The sequence below is a fragment of the Polypterus senegalus genome, chromosome 6, assembly GCF_016835505.1.
Source record: "Polypterus senegalus isolate Bchr_013 chromosome 6, ASM1683550v1, whole genome shotgun sequence".
Classification (NCBI taxonomy): Eukaryota; Metazoa; Chordata; class Cladistia; order Polypteriformes; family Polypteridae; genus Polypterus; species Polypterus senegalus.
Window position 1 is genome coordinate 133,181,833 of NC_053159.1, and position 20,863 is coordinate 133,202,695.

General features: G+C 40.1%; 1 protein-coding gene across 1 annotated transcript in view; it reads left to right on the forward strand.

The window, feature by feature from the left end:
* LOC120531637 (membrane-associated phosphatidylinositol transfer protein 3-like) overlaps positions 1-20,863 on the forward strand; it is a 340,667-nt gene that overhangs the window by 297,667 nt on the left and 22,137 nt on the right. The window contains exons 11-13 of the mRNA XM_039757228.1: positions 3,033-3,227; positions 4,687-4,835; positions 17,969-18,085. Of these exons, the coding sequence (XP_039613162.1) occupies positions 3,033-3,227; positions 4,687-4,835; positions 17,969-18,085 (461 nt within the window). The remainder of the gene's footprint in view (positions 1-3,032; positions 3,228-4,686; positions 4,836-17,968; positions 18,086-20,863) is intronic.

The window sequence follows — 20,863 nt, forward strand, 5'->3', positions numbered from 1 at the left end:
GCGAGAGACTGGCTGGAGAGCATGACTGGAAAAACAGTGGACAGTGAGATCATTAATGCAGGATGTGCTGTAGTTAGACACTGTTCAGCCAGATCGGCAAACAGTTAATTAAATTGTATGATTTATTTATTTTTTTTTATTTAATATTTTCAAACTGCGGGTAATTGAAACTGCAGTTGAAAAATACACGGTTGACGGGGAAACACTGCTGGGTTCTGTACTGCTCTTTTCTAAATATGGAATAAGAGAAGGAAAAAAAAGACCAGCCAATTAAATAAGGAGATCAATTACAAGTTAACAGATTCACAGATTGTGAAATTGGTTAGAACAAAAACTGGCAGTCGTAGTGTCTCTCAGGATGGGACTGGAAACTACTGCTTTAAGGATCACTCTTAATATTTAATTGTTCTTAATATTGATTACAATAAAAGTAACATTTCTGGTATGTTCATGCAACTATCGGAATGAGTGATTCTGAGTGGTCCTGTTACCTGATGGAAAAAATGTGCCTAAATCTAATTGCACAAGAGCTCCTGCCTCAAGTATATTTATTGTTTATTTCATCTTTTTGTTTTTCATGTTATGTTAAATCAAGTGGCACGGTGGAGCAGTGGTAGCACTGCTGCCTCACAGTTAGGAGACCCAGGTTCGCTTCCCAGGTCCTCCCTGCATGGAGTTTGCATGTTCTCCCCGTGTCTGCATGGGTTTCCTTCAGGTACTTGGGTTTCCTCCCACAGTCCAAAGACATGCAGGTTAGCTGGATTGGCGATCCTAAATTGTGTGTGTGTGTACCCTGCAGTGAGCTGGCACCATGCCCGGGGTTTGTTTCCTGCCTTGTGCCCAGTGTTGGCTGGGATTGGCTCCATCAGACCCTGTGACCCTGTAGTTAGGATATAGCGGGTTGGATGATGGATGGATATTATGTTAATTCTGTTTTTGGATTTATTTTGTCTCTTTAAATGTATCTATTTTTATTATATTTGTAAATGATGTGTTTATTTACATTTTTAATTATTCTTTCTTTATGTGTCATGTTCAGTTTTTTTATGTGCTCTTGTTCTGTGGGTGGGATTTTAGGAGGCAGTTCATCCTGATGTCACTGCTGAAGGATCAGCCTCAGCCTATATATCCTAACTGATAGTCAGGGTTCTTCAGAGTGACATTATGGTTGAGTAGTGAAGTACCTTTCATTCCAACTATTTGATTAAATTTTTTTTTCTTTGGATTTGGCTTTAGGATTGTGGACTGGCTTTCTTTGTTGTGGTTACCTTTTTTTAGGCAAACTCTTTTGCCCTATACTCCCACCCTGTCTGGTTTGTGTTTTTCCTTTTTTGATTAATTAATAAATTCTAATTGATATTAAAGACACTCTTTTCTGATATCCTTGGACCACAGGTTTATGATCATCCAATACTCTCAAGGATTTCTCCCATTTCTGGGCTTGTGCTGTAAATATGCCCTTTGAGTAGCAGTAGCTGTCTGGACCAAATCCATTTGGCCCAGACCTTAAATGGGACGTTTGGCTATTTTGTGTGGGTTTTTGTTAGTCTTTCACCTCTTCCATCATATGCAGTTGCTGGAAAACATAATGAATTCAGCTTTTTCTACATCTTTGAAACATAGTAGGAAGGTTTTTAAGAGTCAACATCCAAGTAATGGCTGGTGCAGGTGGAGTGTTTTAAAAGCAATAATAGGCGATTACCTGGTATTTAAAGGCCATCAATGTGAAAATCTATGATACCTACCTGCTTGAAAAGTACAATAATTAATCCTGTCCCAAAAAATCTTAATCAGCAGCACTTGCTGTTGTTGTGATGAAGTGCTTTAAAACAGTGGTGTTTAGATGCATTAAACCTAATATTTCAGGTAGTGTGCAGTTCATACCATCCTGGGACACATAGGTAATAAAAACTGACATGTCAGAATACTATTTATACACTATAGCTAAGCATTTAACAGTATTAAAAGCCTGATCAAAAACTGATCACTTATATTTTAGCCTTATATTTGAGTGCAGCTTTGTGATGTTTTTAAACTTTTTTACATAATGTTCAATAACAGTATACAATAAGTTGTTTTCTGTCATACTTTGATACTATTACTTTCCATAAACACTCTTTCTTTTCAGATGAATGCTACGAACATTTGGCCCTAATTAAAAAGATGGGAAAAGCAATGTGGATTCCCATCAACCTGTAAATTTTCCTTCTTAGAAATGGTGGATCATAGAGAAAACTGGTGCATTAGAGTAAGCTTCCTCTTCAAGAAACAAATTTTGGGAGAATATATTTTTTTGCATTTCAAGACATATACACTGCCTATTAAGACATCATTGTCTAAAAAGCATAAAGTGGATTCAAAAATTATTCAGACCCCATCATTTATTTTCACATTTTTCTATGTTGCAGCCAAAATATGAAAAATCATTGTGAAGGGGTCTGAATCCACTGCATGTACATTTATAAATTCAAGGGCATTAATGCACAATTTCAGTTTACCAAGAAATACTACTTGATAATGCTGGATAAAGCAGCATAAATTAATGAAAATATGTTAGGTGCTGCTCTGTCCTGGTTGTTACTGAAGGTATAGTTCTCAGCAAATGTAATAAAAAGGTTAATGGGTCATACCGGTATTTGGGTGATATTTATTCATTTTTATTTACAGATTACTTTAAAATGTATAACCAAGCATTTTCTTTTTCAGCTTTTATGTTTGTATTTTATTGCAGATTCATTCTGCTAGTTTTGATTTTATACACCAAAAACTTTGTTTATACTGTACTTTGTAATTCTGTAAATCTGACTTATTATTTTAATTGCTGTTTCCAATTTCAAATGCTGAATATATTGTAAATGTTGAGAGCAAAATATGATTGGAACATTGGAGTAATAAATAGACATTGTGTGTAGAAAGGTGGTTGTTATGCTTGACTTACTTATGAAAGCAAAACCATTTAAAAAACATTGGAGAAAATGTCTCTAAACTTTGTCAGCTCATAACAAAGTACTGTATATATTTTATGTCCATAGCTGATGCAATCCACATCAACCAATCTCTCTTTGTGGACTCTAACTTGCCTCAACTGCCTAGTGCACCAGCTTCTCCCAACATAGCAGACACTCCATATTCCAGAAGGAGTGTTCTCCGCAAAGCTAGCCTTACAAGCATTGGCAGTGAGGCATCTGGATGTTCAGTCAGTCAACTTGCCAACATCATCTCAAACAGTAAGAGCTCACTTTGTTACTTTGTGAAATCCTTTGACATTTTTTCTATTTGTACTTTTTTACTTATGTATCTATAGGAAAAATATCTTTGTGGAGGACCATGATAATTGATTTGTTGATAACAATGCCAAAACTACAATATTGTGTTATATTTGTATGTCCTTTCTTATGGACCATATCAAATGAAGGATCCCATTTCCCGTTTCATCTCACAAGTCACAAGAAGCCCTCATCTTAACCTTGAACTGATTACTTCCAGAAATAAATTTCCTCTCATTAAACGAATATTGAACTTGAGCATGTGTCTCACAGTTACAGTACTCACATATTTCTTTTTGAATATGCTCACCTTTCCTAGATGTCAATACTAGTTTGTTTCAGACTTGTTCCTCCTTATCTCCACCCTCAGTGTCTATTGTGCCAAGTAGTATTGTCATACACCTGAGCTTGATTTTTAGAGCATCCGTCCTTGTGATTTTCTGTACTCGTTTAACTTACTTACTATTATTATTTATTTGACTGATGCCTTTATCTAAGAAAGCTTACAACGTTGAAGGTACAATTGGTTGCATTTCTTCTGTGTTTTAAATTGGGGCACAGTCAGGTGGAGAGACTTTCTCATGGTCTCACAGTGTTGAAACCACAACCTCAGGGTTTAAAGTGCAAAGTCTAAAAAAAAAAGCGCTAACCACTATGCCATACTTATTGCTTTGTCTCTCTTATTGTGCATACATCTCAATGGTATTTCCTGACCATGTTTTTGCCAGTCTTGCTTCTCAACCTATTTACAAAGTTTGATTTTCAGTAGTGCTCAGTTGGCTACTTTACCTTTCTACCTCTTGAAAAATTATTTTGAAAAAAGCAACCTAACACATTAATTCATACTGTTTTGTATGTATGGCTAGTTTAACACTCTTTAATAAATTACATTCTTGTGAACTTAAAATCTCTAGCTTTGTAGTTAAGAGCTCTCTCTCTACATAAAGCATAGTGTTTTTTTCATTTGAGCCAAAAGCAACTACAGCTTTTATTATATATTATTATTATTAAACATATCTGACCTGGCTGCAGTGGTCTGCTTTCTGTATCCAGCTTTTATGTCAGTGTTTTTAAGCAAACCCAACATTGTTTTTAAAATAAGCTATTTTTTGGGGGGTGCTATTTATTTGAACACTACAGGCATAACTACAGAACAGCTCATGTCATTCCTCATTGACTTAGCCAGTTTTTGTTCATATTAATCTCTCTTCATAAGTCAATGCCATATGAACTGACGTAGTTTGCAAATGCATTGAAAAATATAATACTTTTTAATGTAAAAATAAATGATTTAACATGATACAGAAAAAAATATTGAGCTTAACTAAGGCAATCTTTTGACAAGGAGCATCCATTGGTGCTTTTTCCCTAATGGAAGTAACGTTGACTAATTATTTTTATTTGCTCAACCTCTTTGCAGTCTCCAGTTCTTGGTGGGGATCAAAACGTCTTGACTACGCTCTCTACTGTCCGGATGTCCTTACATCTTTCCCCACAGTGGCCCTGCCTCATCTTTTCCATGCTAGCTATTGGGAGTCAACAGATGTGGCAGCATTTGTGCTCAGACAGGTACATTTTTTTAAAATTTTGTTTAAATTCAGAGTCATGGAGTGTACAACACAAGATATGGCTCAAACTGAAAGCATTCAGTTTATTAGTCTAGTCTAAAATATTTAAGTGTTTACCCCTTTTAAAAATCACTTTCAAAACAAATTATACAAAAAATATAAAGAAAATAAGTTATTTTATATTCAAATTAATACAAAGTTAAAGTATCTTTCACACTACAAAATTATATTTATGATTTCTTAAGAAGTCAGACAGATGCTGCTGTATTGCTGTATTGGATATAAACATGGGAAACAATACCAAGTGATTGTTAAAACTTGATCTGCTTATACAAGGTAATTGAGCTAAGATGTCTGACTGAAGAAATAAGAAAATGCTAGGTGTGAATATTTTTGTATTAAGTAAAATGTTATTGCTTCCTGAATAATGTAATTCTACATTTATTTACAATTATTATGTATAAATATAATTTAATAAGATTTTTGCAAGCTTATGGACCAGTCCATTATTCCTTGCTACTCATCTATTGAAAAGATGAGTGTATTTGTACAGCTTAAGAAATTGTCCTTACACATTTGTCTTTACATTGTCTGAAAGAAGCATCTGTCAATAATTTGCTCCATGTGTTCATAAATTCATGATGGCTTGTTTGATATTGACCAATTCTCACAGTACTTGTATTCACATGTATGAGACAAGGTAGGTGCCACATTTGTGTATACTTTGGCTGCTCTCCTCATGTTGATATGGGTTTTCTCTGGAGACCTTAGTTCACTGTTAGATTGAATTCAAGTCTCAAATGTCCTGGGAATGAGAGCGTGTGGATGAGCATGTGCTTGCTAAGAATCTATTATTGGTGTGAGATACCAAGTATTCAAACCTGCATGTCTTCGGAATGCTATAGAAAGCTTGATTATGCAGAGAAAACCTACAAGAAGAAAGAAAGAAAGAAAGGAAGAAAGGGCAGGCTCCTTACATTGACTAGCCCAGCCATACTAACCACCATACCATATTTCTGCTCATGAAGTGTTTAGTCAATGTAAGCATGAATAACACAATTCTTATAGAATTGTTGTATACATTTTTGGTAGTGCTTTATTTAATCATTATAACAGTTTACATAGTATAAAATACAATTATAAGCCTTTTTACCCAGCTACAGTAAAAACAGTGAAAAATAATGTTAACATATTCCAAGAGTCTAGGTAAAATATACATCTTATGATGGAAAATCAGAGTTCTCCTCTAAGGTGACCAGGCCCTGGCCTGTGTCCTAGTAGCACTCATACTCCACAGCACACTATTCCTGATCCATAGCTTTGAAAAAGAATATTTTACCTCCTCTCTGACACCCTTGATGGCCCTGCTGTTTTTCACACCCTCCAGTCTGAGTAAACTGTACACTTTACTGAAGGAACTGCTTGCAAAACTCCTACAGACCACCTCTACTGGCTCACTCTGGGCCTTCCTCTTGTTAGCCCCCTGAACTGAGTCCAGCATTACCACTTCCTATGTCATGTCACTTCCGATGTCGATTTATACAGCAGGATGATGTCAGGTCTCAAGTGCTTCCCTATATAATGATTTATTTGTGTTCCTAGCAAAGGTAATAAAATATTATTTTTCTGTTAATAGGCTTGCTTAAACTGGATACCTAAACTAAAATGTGACGGGTTTAATTTATATTTTATGTGATACAGTTTATATGTCTATATTTATATATTTTTGTGATATTTAATTAATCATTATAAAGAATAATAAGAATATTTATTCATGCTGGAAGCATTTTCTAATGCTTTATATTCAAAACAATTTGCAAGTGATGTGCATTTAAAACAGTAGTCAGTTTGCAGTAAACAAGCAAAGGTGTGAGCAACAGCAATTCATATGTTCCTCTGCAGGACAATGTGTGGTTTATGCCTGTGTCAATTCTATAATACTGAGAACATTAATCAGAGAAGAAGCAAGGCAAAAATGAAATATTATTAACAAAACAAGTTAATATGGATCCTGTCAGCTACATTTTTAGGACAAACAAAATTGACAGTTGTTTTAAACTCCTCCTGAAAGTCCTGAAATTTGCAAATGAAAACTTATTTGTACAGGAGAAGACAGGAATAAGCTTCTGTTTAGAAGACCGATTTCAATAAATGTCTGTACTCAGGGTACTTCAGTACTGGGACTGCAACTAAACCACAAGTTTGCTGAGTATGTGACTTCCATGCCCCACAAACATGCAACTTTTCTTTTGCCTTGCCTCTCACTTTCAGTGGCATGGCTGCTGCAATTATCTGGCTTCTGCTGCTGTATGTAGACACGCTCCTGATCTTTCCTCTTTGGTCAATCACAGAATTTATTTCAAAGCTGTTTTACATTCCTTTATTGTTTTGGACATTGTTATGTTATGTTGCCTCATACTTACGTATATCATGTTTGAATGCTAAACTTTATGCTTGTATTTTTAAATGTAAACTCCCCTGTTCTTTGTACTTGTTTTCAGGAATCGAATACTGACCTTTTCCTCTTTCACCATGTATTCTTGTCTTCTGTCAATCTATTTGGTATGAATCCTTTAAGTCTCTCTTTCCCTGTAAAGCACAGCCATGTCGTTTATGTTCATGAAAGCCTGGCTGTCAGAATGTACATGTGTGAGGCTAGGGATGTCAAGTGTAGCTGTGAGCACCAAAGAGGAGGTACAGGTCTGTTGAGCTACAATATTTGATTCATAAAACCAAATTATCCATGCCACTATTAAAATGTATCATACTAGAGTAACTGTTAACATCATGAGGTAAAAACAACAAGCCAATAGCCTCCTATCTCGATATCTTTTGAACATGCTAGTCAGATTTTCAAAGTGTCCATCTTCTGTTTTCAGCTAACATGTGTGGCTAATCAATAGCGAGATACTCTTCTCCATACACATGCTCCATATCTTCAACCTCTTTTTATCTGGAAGTTGCAATTAATATCACAGTATATGGATATTTAAAAAGTGTATCTTTTATGTGGGACAGGCACTATCATTGCAGTGCACACTATCTCCAAATGGCTATTTTAAAAATGCTAAGCAATTTAACATGCATATTTTAGTGTGTGGGTGAAAACCTATGTGAACTCACAGAGAACAAGCAAACTCAACCTAGAAAGTCAACCAGTTGGGATTTGAACTCAAAATTTTACAGAAGCAAAATAGCAGCTCTAAGAACTGTACCATTAGTGCTGACTAGAGTAAATAAAAGACATACATTCTAGGAAGGGCCTTTGAAAAATTAAACTATGCTACAGTCACTTTCAAACTAAAATCAGGTGCATACTATAAAATGAGGCCTTTAAATCCCTTAGATATAGAGTCAACTGTACTGAATTGGAAAGAGTTTAAACAATTATCTCAATCAGTAACATATTTTTGCCCCCAGAAATAACAATCCCTTTCTGTTTGTTTAAAATCTTTGTACGAGTTCTTGTGCATGGAGACCATGCCTAGAAACAAGACTTCATTTAAACTTCACTTTGCAAATAAACTGGGCATTTTGTATAGAGTTTTAACACTTGTGAAGGACAGCCGGGTCCCATGCCCGGCAGGGATGCCTCTGCTGCTTATGTTCCGGGGGAGCCACCATGGGCACTCCAGTACCTCCCCCGGGACGCTTGGTGGCAGCCTCCATGGCTGACGGTGATTCCCCAACCACCCGCAGGGCTCCATGGGAGATGGAGTCCTCCACAGCCTGGTTGGGGGCTCGGATGGCCGCTAGGGGGAGCTGCATGGACTCAGCAGCCTGGCTGGACGAATCTTCAGCCCCACCCGGAGGTGCAATTAGGACCAGGTGGTCAAGCACCTGGAACACTTCCGAGTGGGTTATAAAAAGGGCCGGCCACCACCAGGAGGAGCCAGAGTCAGGAGGAGCAGGAGGACTGAGCTTGAGGAGGAGTGGTGGTCAAGGAAAAGGATTGTGTTTGTTGTGCTTTGGGACTGTGTTTGGGCTGTGTGGCACGGGGAAGACGTGTCCCACAGCTGAGGAAAAATAAAAGTCTTTGTACTTTTTATACGTGCCTCTGTGTCTATCTGTGTCGGGTCAGGTGCCTATATAGCGCCTTTCACACACTATTTAATCATTAATTGTTTTTTTACTATTTTGAAAGAACAACCACTAAAAGATTAAGCAGCATTTTAGCCTGGCAGCAACATCTAAAGATGTACACATCTTATTAACTGTACAAAAAACAATGGTATAGCAGGATCAGAATAATTGCAAGGCTTAGAATAACATAAAGCATGGAGCTGCTGTGTCTGTAACATTACAACAGCAAATCTATTTAGCCCTTTGAGCTCCTGAATCTGTGCATCATATATTAATTCTATAATCTATTGTAAACTGGCCTTGTGCCAATCAATGCATTATTCACAGAACCACTATGTTAAAAAATGATTTAGCTATAAATTGTTAAAAGTAAAAATGCTGAAAGAAATCTCAAGCAGTAATGCAATTATTTGCGGACAAACCTTTACTCTCCTAAAATTTATTTTATTTCATCCAGTAGCAAACTGTAGCTCCATCAAAGATTAACAATGCCCAATACAAAATAAATCTTACTTTCATTTGAGTTTCTAACAGAATATGTGTGCAAAGGGAAATTCTTCAACAAAGCTAGCAGAGCTATATTTTTAAAGCACTGAAAGCCAGAAAGCTAGCATTTCAGGAGGAAGAGAAACATGCTGTTTAAGTGAAACCGGGGGCAACAATATTTGAAGTTGAAAATTAAAAGTTAGTGTTAATTATTTTAACGTGCATATTTTAGTGTGTGGGGATAAATCAATGTGAACTTGCAGAGAACAAGCAAACTCAACCTAGACAGACAAGAATATTGAGAATGCTAAAACTTGAAACTCATAAGATGGCCCAACAATCAAGCATTCATGCAAAGAGAGTAGGTAACAAGCTCATAAATCAAACATGAGTCACATTAGACTGCATTTTGTGTCAAGCAGCAATAGAGGGAAGAATAGGTGAAGCTGAGGGAGAGAAGCACATACAGGAGAAATATATTAGATAAAGAAGAGTGGTGAACAGCAGGGCTATCTTTTAAACATCATTATTTGCATCTTGGAATACCATGTTGGTGCAGTGGTTTACCCAGCAGCCTCACAGATTCCAAAAATTACACTACGAGTCATATTAGTTTGTATGTCCTCTGTGTTTCTAAAAGGGTTTTCCTCACACATCCCAACAGAACATCTCATCAGGTTCATTTGAACTATGAGGTGGCATAAGTGTGAATCTATGTGGTTGCGGGCTTGTGTGTGTCTTGCAGTGGAATGGTGCTCCAGCCATTCACCTTCCTTGCTCCCACTGCTGCAGGGACAGTCTATATCCCAGAGTCCCTGAGGTAGATAAAGCAGGTTGGAGAATACATGTATTGCATGTATGTATGAATGCATATACTTGCACCATTTCTATCACCTTTTTCTGTTAATAAATCGGATCTGCTGACAATCTTGACGGAAATTATGTTGCAACCTTCTAAAACTAAAGAGGCTAAATACATTTTTTTTTTGGTCAGGACCGCAGGGAACCCTCAGAACAAATGGATTAAGCAAGAAAATGTTGTTGTGAGATGATTTCCATAGCAGTGCATGCAATTATATATTTCATCAACATAAAAGCATCATTTGATACATAGGGAAGCAATCAGAGACCCAATTAAACCCATATGAATATGATGAGAGCATACTAACTACACACATACTGTTTGACTTTCCAGCCTGGAGTTAAGATAATACTGTTGTTTTCCAACAACCGTTATGTATGCTGAAATTCATGAAACATTCACTACCATTATTTGGATTTCTTTAAGCCTCAGACATTTCAAAATCACTTTTACAGATTTGGATGAAGTATAAAACAAGGTCAATTTTGAGTTTGAACTAGAATTAGGACTCTCAGTTATTGGAAATGTGAAATCTGAAACTTTGTTCATGATAGATGATGTGGTCGACTTTTTGTATATGCTGTGCATGACTGGGAATACACAGAGAGACAGATAAGCAGACAGAGAAAGAAAGAAAGTCTGTCCGTCCGTCTGTCCGTTATTTATCCCAGGGGAGACTTTTTTTTGCAGATACTCAAATATTATAACAAAAAAACAGCTCCCTACAAGTACGCTCAAGACTTACAAAAAAGTACAACATTTCTGACTTGGCTAAAGATAACAGAGCATTCTCAGTGAGGTGTTATAAAGGCTTATTGTCATAGGTGTGCAGTAGCCTCAGTAGATTTTCTTGTCACACTTCTTTTGAATAATTTGTTGAATTAAAGTAAGAAATGATAGTGTGTCACCAAGAAGATGTACAGAATTGCTCATAATTGCCATCAGCTTTGTCTTCATTTTCACCTTCTATACTATCTCTGTTAGGTCAAGAATGTGTACCACAACAAAGCCTGACCATAACCAGCTTGTTGATTTGGTGGGTCTTGATTAAAGTGATATTACCAGCCTAGCAGACTACAGCTTAAAAATACACTGTCTGTCACAGAGATATACAGCAAAGAGACGGTGAAATATTGTGTAAATGTGCCAGATCTTGATGGAAGCTCTAAATAAAGTGGAACAAGGATTGTCTAGTGACTTAAGAACCTCCCAGAGTTTTTGAAACTTGCATCAGCTGCAATTTGAGGAGTCAGGGAAAATCATGGAGAACAGAATCTAGGAGCTGCCTGTTTTTGGCAGTGTACAGATTAGTTTAACTGACATACCAAGACACCCATGCCTAACTGTTCCCATTGTAGATGAGTTGGGAGCTCTAACCCCAGAGTGGACACATTACCAATCATTGCTACTTGTATTGTTAGCCCTCCCAGTTGTCATAAGCATGTGGCAAGTATTTGGTCTGTGAGGACTCTGGAAATCCCATATTTTAACATTTTCATCCAGGTGAAAGTGGAATCAGCGGGTGAGAAAATATTTGGGTACTTGTTTTTGTCAATTGCCAGATTTGCACAGAGACATTTTCTTGTATGGATTATTTAATGGACATTTAATTTTGTCATTTTTTGATAAAGGTAATTTTATTGACCATGTCACCTTCCTTTGTGGGTATTCAAATCTGAAATATAAACAGCATATGTTCTAAGGCCTCTTCCTTTGTTGCTTTTATTATAATGATGATGGTGGGGACTGAGGACCAATCTTGTGGCTATGGTAATTGTTTCCAAATGTCTACAATGCAGTTTGTAAAAGTATGGCTATGTGAAGTAATCCAAAACTTTATTTTTTTGTTTTTATTAACTTATAAACATGAGGATTTTCACACCCCTGTAAGGTTTTTTAGGTTAGGGTGTCACCACATGAAATAAAATGAGAGCTTAATACTAGAAATCCTGAAGCCTACAAAAAAAACTTGGAATCCGAGCCCACCTTAAATCCCTTTGCACCTCTCCATCAGCATCCTTTGTTTTGTAAAAGTGTCAATCAGCACAAGCAGCCTGCTGTCCCATCCCCCCACCTTGACAGAGCTCAGCTCAGGCAGAAACATCTCCCAACTCAAGCTAAGGCTCTTTATCTGCGTGTAAGATCTGGAGTTGTATAGGGTAAATAATATAGTATATTGTTATTTGGAATGCATGCATTTCATGTGTGTTCCATGTCTACAAGGATCTGGGTAAGTGTATGATGAAAGGAAATGCGAGAAATGCAAGAAATGCTGAACACATACCTAAAGCAGAAACTTTTTCCATTTAATATAATTAATGGCATGAAGCCTATAATGTTTGAAGATGTGTTTAGTCCTAATATCAAATAAACATGTACGCTTTTATTCAAGAATGTAACCAAAGAGAAAAAAAAAAGCATTCGATTTACGTGTGGCTGTCAATGACTTAAAAACTCAGGCTCAAATTTCAATCAACAGGGAGTTTACACTGATTCTTAAATATTGCAGAGGTAAGAACTGCTGCCTTATAACCTGAACGTCCTGGGTTCGTGCGCTCTGCATTTGGAGTAGTGGGCTGCTATTTTTATTACTATTATTTCCACAATATAATAAAAAACATACATTTGATTTGAGTCTGTAACACCTGGTGTAAAATTTGCCTACTGGTAAAAGCTGCTATTTAGATATGACAGCGCCATTTAGACGGTGTATGCGCCCAAAAAGAAGTAGCGTTTGATTTCAGTCTGTAACAGCCGGTGTAAAGTTTGGGCGCATATTAGCTGGCAAAAGCGCTGTGAAGAAATTGTCTGTTGCTACAGTCCTGCCTTTGTCCAGTCTGATAGCGGTCACGGTACATTGTGTCTTTGATTGCAATTCCTCAGCAGGCATCAGCCACAGTGCTGCTCTTGTCAAAAGAATGGAGATAAATGCCATTAACTCAGAGAGGGAGAGGCAATTTTGTTGTACCACGTGAACGTCACTGACAGAATAAAACTGAATAATAAAAAAACAAGTGGTAACTTTTACAAGGAGCCAAAATTTACATCTGGTGTTACATACTTAAATCAAATGTATGTTTTTATAATATTGTAGAAATAATAAAATCCATCCATCCTCTTCCGCTTATCCGAAGTTGGGTCACGGGGGCAGCAGCTTGAGCAGAGATGCCCAGACTTTCCTCTCCCCGGCCACTTCTTCTAGTTCTTCCGGGGGAATCTCGAGACGTTCCCAGGCCAGCTGGGAGACATAGTCCCTCCAGCGTGTCCTGGGTCTTCCCCGGAGCCTCCTTCCGGTTGGACGTGCCCGGAACACCTCGCCAGGGAGGCGTCCAGGAGGCATCCTGATCAGATGCCCGAGCCACCTCATCTGACTCCTCTCGATGCGGAGGAGTAGCGGCTCTACTCTGAGCCCCTCCCAGATGACTTCTCACCCTATCTTTAAGGGAAAGCCCAGACACCATGCGGAGGAAACTCATTTCTGCCACTTGTATTCGCAATCTTGTTCTTTCGGTCACTACCCATAGCTCATGACCATAGGTGAGGGTAGGAACATAGATCGACTGGTAAATTGAGAGCTTTGCCTTACTGCTCAGCTCCTTTTTCACCACGACAGACCGATGCAGAGCCCACATCACTGCAGACGCCGCAACGATCCGCCTGTCGATCTCACAGTCCATTCTTCCCTCACTGGTGAACAAGACCCTGAGATACTTGAACTCCTCCACTTGGGGCAGGATCTCACTCCCAACCCTGAGAGGGCACTTCACCCTTTCCGGCTGTGGACCATGGTCTCGGATTTGGAGGTGCTGATTCCCATCCCAGCCGCTTCACACTCAGCTGCGAACCAATTCAGAGAGAGCTGAAGATCACAGCCTGATGAAGCAAACAGGACATCATCATCTGCAAAAAGCAGTGACCTAATCCTGAGTCCACCAAACCGGGCCCCCTCAACACCCTGGCTGCGCCTAGAAATTCTGCCCATAAAAGTTGTGAACAGAATCGGTGACAAAGGGCAGCTCTGGCGGAGTCCAACTCTCACTGGAAATGGGTTCAATCTACTGCCGGCAATGCAGACCAAGCTCTGACACCGGTTGTGCAGGGACCAAACAGCCCTTATCGGGGGTCCGGTATCTCATACTCCCGGAGCACCCCCCACAGGATTCCCTGAGGGACATGGTCGAACGCCTTTTCCAAGTCCACAAAACACATGTAGACTGGTTGGGCAAACTCCCATGCACCCTCCAGGACCCTGGCGAGGGTGTAGAGCTGGTCCACTGTTCCACGAACAGGACGAAAACCACACTGTTCTTCCTGAATCCGACGTTCGACTATCCGACGGACCCTCCTCTCCAGAACCCCCGAATAGACTTTTCCAGGGAGGCTGATGAGTGTGATCCCTCTGTAGTTGGAACACACCCTACGGTCCCCTTTCTTAAAGAGGGGGACCACCACCCCGGTCTGCCAATCCAGAGGCACTGTCCCTGATGTCCATGCGATGTTGCAGAGACGTGTCAGCCAGAGCCTTAAAGAATTCATCCACCCCCGGAGCCCTGCCACCAAGGAGTTTTTTAACCACCTCGGTGACCTCAGTCCCAGAGATGGGGAGCCTACCTCCGAGTCCCCAGGCTCTACTTCCTCATTGGAAGGTATGTTAGTGGGATTGAGGAAGTCTTCGAAGTACTCCCTCCATTGACCCACAACGTCCCGAGTCGAGGTCAGCAGCGCACCATCCCCACCATATACAGTGTTGACACTGCACTGCTGCAACCCCTCCTAAGATGCCGGACAGTGGACCAGAGTCTTCTCGAAGCCATCTGAAAGTCGTTCTCCATGGCCTCCCCAAACTCCTTCCACGCTCGAGTTTTTGCCTCAGCAACCACCAAAGCCGTATTCCACTTGGCCTGCCGGTACCGATCTGTTGCCTCCAGAGTCCCACAGGACGAAAGGGTCTGGAAGGACTCCTCCTTCAGCTTGACGGCATCCCTCACTGCCGGTGTCCACCAACGGGTTTGGGGATTGCCGCCACGACAGGCACCAACCACCTTACGGCCACAGCTCCAGTCAGCTGCCTCAACAATAGAGGCATGGAACATGGCCCATTCGGACTCAATGTCCCTCACCTCCCTCGGGACGTGGTCGAAGTTCTACCGGAGGTGTGAGTTGAAGCCACTTCTGACAGGGGACTCTGCCAGACGTTCTCAGCACACCCTCACAACACGTTGGGCCTACCAGGCCTAGCCGGCATCCACCCCCACCATCGCAGCCTACTCACCACCAGGTGGTGATCAGTTGACAGCTCCGCCCCTCTCTTCACCCAAGTATCCAAGACATGTGGCCCCAAGTCCGACAACACGACCACAAAGTCAATCATCAAACTGAGGCCTAGGGTGTCCTGGTGCCAAATACACATATGAACACCCCTATGCTTGAACATGGTGTTCATTATGGACAATCTGTGACAAGCACAGAAGTCCAATAACAAAACACCACTTGGGTTCAAATCGGGGGGGCCATTCCTCCCAATCACACCCTTCCAGGTCTCACTGTCATTGAAGTCTCCCAGCAGTACGAGGGAGTCCTCAGAAGGTATTACCTCTAGCACCCCCTCCAGGGACTCCAAAAAGGGTGGGTACACCAAACTGCTGTTCGGCTCATACGCACAAACAACAGTTAGGACCCGTCCCCTCACCTGAAGGCGGAGGGAGGCTACCCTCTCGTCCACTGGGGTAAACCCCAATTAACAGGCTCCAAATCGGGTTTTGGGCAATAAGTATGCTCACACCCGCTCGGCGCCTCTCACCAGGGGCAACTCCAGAGTGGTAGAGAGTCCAACCCCTCTCAGAGAGATTGGTTCCACAGTCCAAGCTGTGCGTCGAGGTGAGCCCGACTATATCTAGCCGGAACCTTTCAACCTTGCGCACCAGCTCAGGCCCTTCAGAGAGGTGACATTCCACGTCCAAGAGCCAGCTTCTGTAGCCGAGGATCGGACCGCCAAGGTCCCCGCCTTCGGCCACCACCCAACTCACACTGCACCTGACCTCCTTGGCCCCTCCTACAGGTGGTGAGCCCATGGGAAGGGGAACCCACGTTATCTCTTCTGGCTGTGGCCAGCCGATCCCCAATTGTGAAATAATAATAAAAATACTAATAATAATAGCTGCTCACTACTCAAAATGTGGAGCGCTCAGTCTCGATCCCGGGAACTTCAGGTTATAAGGCAGCAGTTCTTACCTCTGCACCATTCAAGAATTTGTGTAAACTCCCTGTTTGAGCATGAGTTTTTAATTCATTGACAGCCACACGTAAATTGAATGCTTTTTGTGTTCTTTGGTTATATTCTTGAATAAAAGCAAACATGTTTATTTGATATTTTAGGTAACTGTTCAGCATTTCTTGCATTTCTCACATTTCCTTTCATCTTACACTTACCCGATCTTTGTAGACATGGAACACACATGAAATGCATGTATTCCAAATAACGATATACTGTAGTATTTACCCTATAGAACTCCAGATCTCACACGCCGGTAAGGAGTCTTGGCTTGAGCTGGTAGAAGTTTTTGCCCGAGCTGAGCTCAGTCAAGGCGGGGGAAGGGAAGTTTTTTTATAGGCTTCAGGAATTCTAGTGTTAAAAAGGCAAGATAGACATTTTCAGACAAAGAAATGGATTAACTTGTGTCCAAAATAAATACATATTTTCAGAATTAAAGTGAAGTGACACTGACACATCTAAGGGTTTAACATTGAGGTGAAATAGAAATAGAAGGAACAAAAAGGGGATAATGTATATATTTCTCAAGGATAAACTGTGAGTGGAATCATTAATAAAATTACGCCGACTCTAAATTGGTCTGAATATGCATAAGTGTGGTTGTGTGTGTGTGTGTGTGTCTGTTAGTCATGCTGTGCCCTGTGAAGGACTGGTACCATGTCCAGAGTTTTTCAGTGCCACTGGCATAGGCTGCAGCTCCCCATGACCCTGCATGGTTTGCAGGTTTTAGAATATTTACATACAAGTTGCAGCCCAACACTTATAGATGGTAAAGATGCTCACATTACAGAAAGCAGTACTGTATATCAATTTGATAATGCTCAGACACAGCTTATGGTGATCATATTAAGTTAGGACACTTTTTATAATGAAGTCGTGTGTACCTTTGCAGCTCGAAAGGAGTCAACTGCTGATGGAGTTAAGACGTTAAAACATTCCTCACTTTCTAGGTTTAACTGAAAAACCTTTTCGTTTTTCAATAACTGTGTAACGTGCATTAATGAAATCAGGGTACTTCTGCTCTTTCTTATGCATATTTTAATATTTAAAAATGTCATTGGTTGCACTAATACATTTCTAAATATTAGCAGAGTTTCACCTAATTTTACTGCTGCTAGAAGTCAAACTCAAAAATGTACATTTTTCGAAATAAAATGCTTTGCACACACAACATTCAGAAACAAATGCTTCAGTATAAAATCTATAAACATAATTGTGCACACACCATTCATAAACAAAAATTCTGAAACAGTTTATTTTTTAATTTATTTTGTTTGTACTGCATACAGCTGTCTTGATTAATATGTCCCAGCATACTGTTTACCGATTGTACATATGAGCCACAATGGTTTTTTGAAGCATTATAATATTAACAGTGGTTAAATGTTTTCTTCTAATATGGCATTTTATTTTCTTTGCCCTTCTGCATCAGATGATGCGTTGTGAATGTGTGAATACAGAGGAGGTGGACAGTTCAGACTCCGCACCATTCTCACCCTCGAGTCCGAGAGAAAAGTGGCTTCGCCGACGCACTCATGTTAAACTGCGAGTGAGTATTCTGTTCATTACTTGGTGCATTCATTTCCAGTAAAGATCTTGCTAAATCATTTTATTATTCACAGTTTTTCCTTGTACAATGTCATGAACAAGTACCATGACCATGGCTGTCCCCTGTCTCATATCTATGAGCAGACTTTTCAGACATTGAGTTTAGTTGCTGCGGAAAATGGATTGATGAGCATTTTTTCTTTGAATCACTCTAGACCTTAATGTCTTTATCTTTTTAATGTGTATATGAATATATTGCGGTAGGCTGGAACCCTGCCCGGGGTTTGTTTCCTGCCTTGTGCCCTGTGTTGGCTGAGATTGGCTCGAGCAGATCTCCGTGACCCTGTAGTTAAGATATAGCGGGTTGGATAATGGATGGATTGATATGGATATATAAAGGCTTTGTTCAGATTTTGCAAAATTAACATCATAAAAGGACTTTTTAGAAAGTGAGAGGTAGTCATGTTAAGAAATTGGTTAAACCTTCAACAACACCACCAAGTGTTAATACCCAATGTGTATATGCACCACAAGCTTGGATGGAATAGATTTTGCATTTATAACCTGTATTTCAAGTACCTGTCAATCACAGAAATTGGATTTTTCACATGAATTCATGTTATTCATATCATTAGTAATTACAAGTGTTTTTGAAACTACATACTTAAAAATTAGAAAGACTTAGCCTGTATTGTGACACCTTTTTTTCTCACTTGGTGAGTAGATTAAAAATGACTATTATGTAAGTTAAAAAATGTGAAATATTACTTAACCTATATTAAAAAAATGCAAAGATTAGGACATACATGTGTTTCTATATTTAGCATTTTTGTTTTTCTTGAAATCTAACTCATTTGAAACATATGTATCAAAAAGTTTCAAAGTGTAAATGGTATTAGAATTAAAAAAAGCACAAACAGAACCTGTGAGAATAAACTTATATAAATGGCAAAGATATATGAAAATAAAAGTAAGTAAAGCTAGCTCAATCCAAAGTAGTTGTCCTGACCTATTAAGTGTATTGCAGCTACCATAATAACAGAGCATAGGAAGAAATTAAATATGGTATAGGGAAAAGTCCAAAATGCAAATAATAAAGATTTAAAGAATCTGTAAAAATATCCAGTATTTCAACATCAGCAGTATGTTTTGGCTTTACAGTAAGTTCCAGTTGATAATGATCTTCTGTGGGAAGGCAATCTTTTGTTTTTCTATGCTGGATTTGCCATCAGCCAGTTTCATTCCCGTAACACTGGTGCAGGTTCCTAGCTCTTAGAAAATTGTGTTATCTTGTTCACACCCTCCACTTATAATGAATACCATTTCCCACACGGTCAGTCAGTCAGTCATTTCCTAACCGGCTTAATCCTGAACAGGGTTGCAGGGGTCTGCTGGAGCCTATCCCAGCTAGCATAAGGTGTAAGATAGGAACAAATCCAGGACAGGGCACCAGTTTATTGACAAGCAAACACACATGTACACACCCCAACTAGACAATTTAGGATTGCCAACTGACCTAACCTGCATGTCATTGGCTATGGGAGGAAACTGGAGCACCTGGAGAAAACCCATGCAGACATTGGGAGAACATGCAAACTCCATAGTATATTCTCAAATGAAATCCTGCCTTGTAGTTTTGTTGCATTCACAAAATGAAATGCAATTATTATTTGCAGGTCAACGTGCACCATCTCACCACCAGTACTAAGATATACAAAAATCTATATACAGTATATATATATAATTCACTAAGGCAAGACACCAATGGAAAGCACGCCGGAAGGGGCGTGGATTCACTAAGCCGCCGACAAGTAAGACGCCCATGGAGCACACAGGAAGGAGCCACGCCCACCAACTCTAAGACCATTGGATACGACGACAACTTGCAGAACCACGCCCTCCAACTTGGACGCGATGACACAGGAAAAACGGCGTCATTTATGTTCGTCTGTCGTAGAGTCCACATACACCTCTGAGCCACGTTGACTGTTTATAGAGGCACGTTTCTCGCGGAAGTGAATCGCTATATACAGCGTGTAAAACAGTTTGCAAGGGGTATCCCATGTGATCCTTAAAACAATCCTTTAAAACTGAGGTTACAACACAATGAAGGAAGCAGTCTTTAAAAACCAATAAGCCCTGTGCCTCTGTTTCATTACCGTCTCACCTGCTTCACCAATGCAGGCCCTGCAACAGTCGAGACGCTCTCTCAGCAGCTGACCTTCTCTGTACCTGACCGGTTCACACAGAGGCAACGCGAGAGAAAGCCGCGCACACACACAGGCAGCGCCAGAGACGGACAGAGGCACACACACAGGCAGCTGGTGGGCGGGTCTCTGTGAGTTTCTCTTGCGGGCGGGCACATGACCAGGTGGTGTGTATGAATCAAGAACGAGGGTGGACGCGGCAGGACTATCTAAGAACAGGCATGTTTGTCACGGATGTAAATCGCTGTATGCGGTGTGTAAAACGGTTTGTTTGTCATGGATGTGAATCGCTGTATGCAGCATGTAAAACAGTTTCCGAGGAGTTTCCCATGGTCTTACAGTTGGTGGGCGGGTCTCTGTCAGTTGCTCTTGCGACCGCGCACATGATCAGGCAGTGTGTATGCTTCGAGTGCGAGGGTGGATGCGGAAGGACTATCTAAGAACAGGCATTTTTGTCATGGATGTAAATCGCTGTATGCAGTGTGTAAAACAGTTTGTTTGTCGCAGATGTGAATCGCTGTATGTGGTGTGTAAAACAGTTTGTCGCGAATGTGAATCGCTGTATGCAGCGT